Source organism: Morone saxatilis, unplaced genomic scaffold, assembly GCF_004916995.1.
Source record: "Morone saxatilis isolate NCDOM2014 unplaced genomic scaffold, NCSU_SB_2.0 Contig16, whole genome shotgun sequence".
In the NCBI taxonomy this organism is placed as follows: domain Eukaryota; kingdom Metazoa; phylum Chordata; class Actinopteri; family Moronidae; genus Morone; species Morone saxatilis.
This window is the reverse complement of record NW_023339718.1, coordinates 3,117,133-3,123,768: the sequence shown is the minus strand read 5'-3', so window position 1 is coordinate 3,123,768 and position 6,636 is coordinate 3,117,133. Positions and strand designations below refer to the sequence as shown.

The following is a 6,636-nucleotide window of genomic DNA, read 5'->3' as shown; positions in this document are numbered from 1 at the left end:
ATTCTGTTAGATGCTAAATCACTATCCCAGTTGGTTATAAGTCCCCCTTCCAGTCACAAAAACCATGTTGTTTCTTGTTTCCTACAGCTGTGGGACGTTTGCGCTTCAGCCTGGTGCAGAAGAATTGATGTATGGTGCAGAGAGTCCTGGAGCGGCTGGAAGGACGTTTTCACATTCATCTGCATGAAAGAGTAAAGCTTCTCTGTGGCTCATTGATTAAATTTTCGGGTTCTTTAAGGGTGTTTGCATTAGGGCTGTAACGGTTCTGAAACCGAGACCAGAAATCTGCAACACAACAAGTCTCACGGTCTCGTGTCCCGCCGATGCCGGAGAGACACGAGACCGTGACGCGCCTCGCTCGCTCCCTGGACTGTTGAGCTCTCGTTAAAGTTTACAGTGTCAAGGCTGCGGCGGTGGCCCGGCGGGCCCGTGGGGTGGTAAGCGGTGTTAAGGGCCTGTAATCATCATTTTCTGTATGATTGAAAGATAAGTTATTCCTAGTGTCATTTTCCACCTTATTTTTATGTGTTATTTAGCTACTTTAATCTTGGCCTCCCTTTCCTCTTCTCCCCAACGCCTCACACACAACAGCACGCAGCACACACACCAAGCTACACACACAGAACAACACCACACACGACACACACACACACCGACACACACACACACAGCAGACAGCCTGGAACCTCTGCGTCAGCTCCACGTGCCGGCCAAACCACGCCTCCGCCTTGATTGCTCCCGCCCTCTTTCCTGTCTCTCTTCTCTCCCTGTGTGGTGTCTCTGGCTCCCCACCCTTTCTCCATGCCAGCAGGTAGCGTTTCATAAACTCCACCCCGTGATTCAGTATTTTCAAAGTTGGCGCCGCATGTGGGGTCCAAACCGAAAACTAACGTATGTGGAGTTGACATGCTGGCCAGGTGGTGCGTTCGATGGACGCCTCCCGTAATTGTAAGATTTTCTGGCCGTATCCGCTATAATCAGATAAACAACTCTCTCTCTCCTCTCGTCTCCTCTGGTCTTCTGGAGGATTTAAATGCTGCTGGCTTTCTAACGTGACCCACCTTAGTGGTGGTGTTTAGTAACTCAATTAAGGCAGAGGAAAACAAACGGCTAGGTCTGAGCCTTTTCCCTTTCTTATCAAAGTCATTTCCTGTATTGACCTGCCTTCCCTGTGAACACACGGAAATGTCCTGTAAAATGAACGGCTCCACGTAGTTTGCTGACATCATCTGTGTGTGTTTCCACAGGATGCCTTCTGGGGGCTGGTCCAAATTTGTGAGAAGTATCTTCCTGGTTACTACAGTCCCGGCCTGGTGAGTCTGAAACACGTGAAAGCATGCATGATGACATCAGCAGGTGAAATGCAGAGAGAATATTGTTTCATCAGACTCTGCCGATCTAAGAACTGTAATCCAGATAAACCAACTGGGCTTTTGTTGTGATAACAGTAAAACTAGAACACAGTTGTTGCTGCAGAATGGACAGTGTGACGCAGGGACTTACTGATGGGCGTTGTCACTCTTGTCAGACCATAATTTAATATTTGATTGCTTACTTGCCCAACATTATGATTAAACTATCTTGTGTAATTCATTTTGCCTGGCGGTTACAGTTCAACATTATTGTTTTTGTATTATATAATTCATTTTATTTGGAAACAAGACTTGTTTCCGCATGCGTTCAGACTGGTATGTTTTTATTGGGTGAACATCCACATGCCTATCAGGTTTCAGCCCTGACAATACAGAGCACAATGGCTTTTGTTTTCTCTGTTAATGCTTTCCTATCTGTGTCTCTTTCAGGAAGCTATACAGTTAGATGGAGAGATCCTGTTCGCTCTGCTGCGACGTGTCTCCCCCCTAGCCTTCCGCCATCTGGAGAAACACAAGATCGACCCCATCCTCTACATGACTGAATGGTTTATGTGTGCCTTCTCCAGGACGTTGCCTTGGGCCTCTGTGCTGCGTGTCTGGGACATGTTCCTCTGTGACGGTAAAGGCTTCCAGCACTGTAGTTGCAGTGGTGCCAGATGTTGTAGACGAGCAGTTACATACTCTGTGATACTCAGTCAACATGGCTCTTCTCCCTCTCCCAGGAGTGAAGATAATCTTCCGGGTGGGTTTGGTGCTGCTGAAGTGCATGCTGGGGACCCGGGAAAAGCTGAAGGCCTGCCAGGGCCAGTATGAAACCATGGAGCTCCTCAGGGCCATAGAGCCTCGATACATGCAGGAGGGCTTCCTCGTCCGAGAGGTAACAGCAGAGGAGTAGCAACATGTCAGAGTGATGATCCTTTATCCAAGTCAATGGTTGGCAAACATTCACTCAGCCTGATTGTCCCTGCATGAAGTTCTCAATCTCCACCAGCTTTATGAGGACTTCACTGAATGCAAAACTGTGTTTATGCCACCCAAGTGCTAGGCCATGCATAATACTTCCTCATATGTTTCCTTATCTAAGGCTGGAATGTCAGTTAATTAAAACTTAAACCCACATTACTCAGTTGCAGGTTTTTCATGCACTGACTTGTCACACATTAAAGTGCATTTGTTCTCATATAAACAACGCTAACCCTTTAAGGAGCCAATATGGATGTTGTTGTTTATTAGTTAGAATGATGTGATCTGTGGGATGTAATTAAATGGAATCCTGCGGTTGGTAAATTTAGAAAAAGTAAGGGAAGTAAGAGTATGCATACTTCCCCTTATTTTTATGTCTCAGAATGTTTTTCCCCAGTTGTCCAACAAGAATAGCAACACATATAGTGGGCTGAGTTGTACAAAAGCATATACTAAGATTTGTTTTAAACATGAACAGTCTTTGTTGATGACAAGAAGTCTTATTACACTGGCATAATCCTTTAATGATGTAGTGGAGGGTTGTGTCACTGATGAACAACGGGCGTTCAGAAATGCAGCCGAGGAAACAGCAGAGACTCTGAGTTAAAGTGACACAGAGACCAATTGACTGAGTGGTGGCTGCTCAGTGTCTGCTTCTTGTGCCAAGCGTTGTGTGAGTCTCTTTCCAGGCTAACAATACCACCTCTTATATGAAGGGTTGTCTTGACTGTGAGTGACCATGCATCCCCCCCAGCCCCGACGCTCCCTGACATTTACTGAGTTCAAAGTTCACACTTTTAACACGATTGCCAAACATGGAAAGAACATACTGTTTCCTACACGCTTCCTTTGAAAATGATACATGTTTAATGACTCCAGCTTTGACCTAGTGACGTATTTCTTCCTGTTGCAGATTCTGGAGGTGCCAGTTACGGCTCGAGACGTGGAAAGAGAGAATCACACCCAGCTGAAGCGTTGGAAGAAGAACCGTGGAGAGCTGAATTTCAAATCACCCCCGAGGATGCACGGCGCCCGGCTCATCATGTTGGCCGAGCCTCCGAGGCGCCAGGACCTTCTGCAGAACCCCACCATTCTACTTGAGATGCCTCAGCACAACACAAAGTTGAAGAAGGGGAAGGAGGAAAAGAACAGCAAGAAGAAGAGCATGAAGAAATCCAAGCCCATTGAGGAGATCCCTAATCCTTACTCTCTTCCCCACGACCCTCCACCTCCACCCTCAGATCCACCAGCGCCACCTCCAGTCAGCAGCAAGACGCCGGAGACTGTGCCACAGACCGCGCCACAGACTGAAACTAACTCACCTCACCAGCAGCCAGCGCCACCTACAGACGTTCCCCCTGCCAAAGAATCTCCTCTTCAGCGATCCACACAAAGCCTTAGCAGCACAGACCAGGATACATACCTGTAGCTCTACAGCAGTCAGTATGTATGTGTGTGTGTATGTGTGTGTGTGTGTGTGTGGACGAAGCACCAGCACCCTTCAGCCAATGACCAGCCAGCCTTGCCAAGGTCACTATTATTCTATTGGACTGTTTTGTACTCATTTATTCATTTTAGACACCATTTTGCCTACAATATTATTGGTATACACTAAAGCATTGTTGCTAAGTGTAAAACTACTTTGCTTATGCTATTTCGCCACGTGAAGCTGATGTTACCTCCTCTGGAAGCTTGACGCTCTCATTCAGACTATAAGTCTTAGTATTCTAGGGAGACACGTTACTGAGTTATTGGGAGCAGAGTCATTTCTTCAGAGCAGTGTGCTTTTGAGGTTTAAATGGGACTAAAGGAACAATGAGGTGCCACAGCGTATGCAGTTTTTCTATACATTTCCACTCAAATTCAACACTATTGAGAGCATTAGTAATACTGTGCAGCAGTGGGTGTAAGATACAAACTCCCTGCCTTTCAACTTCTTGAGCCATTATGTTTCATGAGTGGTGTTGTCCACTAGAGGGCAGCATCGCAGTGGTTTCAGCTGTAATTCCTGTTACATTCCCCGTTAGTAAAGCAGGGTGGGGGGATTCCTTTAAGGATTCACTAAGTTTGGGAGGTGTTATTCTGACCTTGAGCTTTGAACTTTCATGCTTTATAGTCTTCATCATCTTCCTGAATTGGTGAAATTGAGTCACACCACATTATGTTCACGCAAGTCTTTTTCTACGAAGCGCTATTTATTTAAACAACAGATTAAAGAAGATCTTTGTGCGTGCCCTTTCAGTGCACAAATGGTCACATTTTTTCAGCATCAGTTGAATTGATGTGGTTTAACTCTGTATAAGCTCCAATACTCACTGTGCCAGGCACTTCCAGCCACTTTAGAGCAGCGGTAATTCATGTAACTTTGGCAGAGGAGAGGGGAACACTGGACATTCCTCACTGTATGACACATTCCTGCCTTGTTAAAAGCTAATCAGTCTAAGAGCTGTCTCTTGCCTAATGCAAATCTGTATAATGTATGTATTTGTGCATGTGTTTCCTGTAACACCTTGGACAGTGAGTGATTGCAAATCACCTAATGGTGCTGAACTTCCTCTTGGCGTTGCTTAAACACCCAGTCGGAGCCAAGAAGATCTCGTTAGTGTGTTGGGTCTATTTTCTTTTTAATATTTTGCTAGAATTTCCAAAGCAGATCAAAACTGTGTTGTTTTGAGATGACCTGCGGGGACTACCTGTGACCACACTTACTCCCTAAATACAGTCAAGAGGGATCATGTGACTTCAAGATTTATTTTGGGATATTTTTAATATTTCTCTTTCGAAACGTTGGCTAATATCTCTGGGAAATGTGGACACGTGCACAGGTTGTGAGGCTGTGAGGTTTTTTTCAGAACGTTTTGGACAATCTTTTATGTGGCGGTCCAAGTCTGTTTTCTAACTTTCTTATAAAAGGTAAAGGGAGTTTTGACAAGCATACGCACACATGTGTATAATGTGTTTTGTGCATATAATTAATATAAAAAAAAGTCTTTGCTAAAAAAAATTAAATAAATGCATGTTTGGTCAGTTATAAAAAGCAATGGGGTTTAAAAGGATAACACATTTTCAAGCAGTCACTCGCCTGTATGCAATAGTTTTTTTTAGTTGCCTATATTACACACCTCACATTTCGCTGTTATATTTTAATTTAATGCTCATTGTGTAGATATGACATGTAAAATAACAATTTGTTTTGTAATGAAATCTATTTTTCAATCTATAATGGTATATTTTATTGAGCAGTTACAGGAACTGCCGAGGGGGACACCTCTAAATCATTTGACGTGTAGAGCAGTATATCTTACATCAACATTTGTAACACTAGAAAGAAAAAGAAAAAGTGAATCTGAAATTTGGGGGTAACTTTCGCAAATGTTTTTCTTACTCTAAAGACAGATTGCTATTTTAACATTCACATTAGGGTTACAGAAGAGATGTTTGACAACCGTGGGACAGTATGCATCATGCGTTTAAATTTGCGAATAAATCTTTGTTTAAAGCCAACTTATGCGTTTGATGTTTTATTGATTCCCAGAATGTGAGGAAATGTTTTTGAACACATTCTGCCTGTATTTACCTTGTTGTGTGTAACTACTTATTTCCACCACTAGATGGAGCTCCAAAAACATCACTTTAAAATGAAGCAGTGGTTCCCAAAGTGGGTGCTTGTGTGGCTGGGTGGGAAATTAGCACCAGTAAACAGCCAAATGCTGGTGAAATATGAAATTTCAGACATAAATAATAATAATTTGATATTGAGTGGCTGGTGAATTTGTGCATGTATCTGCACAGGATTGTAGATGTAATTTCCCACCCTGAATGACTGTCAGGATCACTATTTAAAAATCCCTGTTACATATGCATTAAGGCCACAGCTACGTTTGGTGAAGTAACATTATGTAGGCCGGGATCCAGGTCCAGCCCTCAGGATGTTTTCTGCTAACTTTTGTCCTCTTTTATTTCCTTGTTACTTGAGGCCTGTTTAGACTCAGGGGCCCAAAACCCCTTTTGGGCCATGTTTGTATTTGTGGCCCAATAGCATAGATAGTCATACAAATATGAAAAAACTCTGGTTCTTGATGCCATTCTGTCTAAAAATATCAACTACAACATCCCCAAAGAGACAGAAAAAAAAAGACAAATTCTCATCAAAATGATTATTTTGCGGCCCTTTATGATGGATATCACAGCCTCACTTATACAGAGAAAACTGCCCATGTTCATAAACTTACATTTGAGCCCAATATGAACTTTATATATATATATATATATATATATATATATATTTCTATATAAAATA

General features: G+C 43.2%; 1 protein-coding gene across 2 annotated transcripts in view; it reads left to right on the top strand.

The window, feature by feature from the left end:
- The window catches only part of LOC118325598 (TBC1 domain family member 10A-like), a 17,544-nt gene extending 11,704 nt beyond the window's left edge, over positions 1-5,840 (top strand). For both annotated transcript variants that reach the window (XM_035658319.1, XM_035658320.1), the window contains 4 exons: positions 1,248-1,313; positions 1,803-1,992; positions 2,096-2,250; positions 3,250-5,840. In XM_035658319.1, the coding sequence (XP_035514212.1) occupies positions 1,248-1,313; positions 1,803-1,992; positions 2,096-2,250; positions 3,250-3,765 (927 nt within the window). In that variant the 3' untranslated portion in view covers positions 3,766-5,840. The remainder of the gene's footprint in view (positions 1-1,247; positions 1,314-1,802; positions 1,993-2,095; positions 2,251-3,249) is intronic.
- The last annotated feature ends 796 nt before the right edge of the window (positions 5,841-6,636 follow it).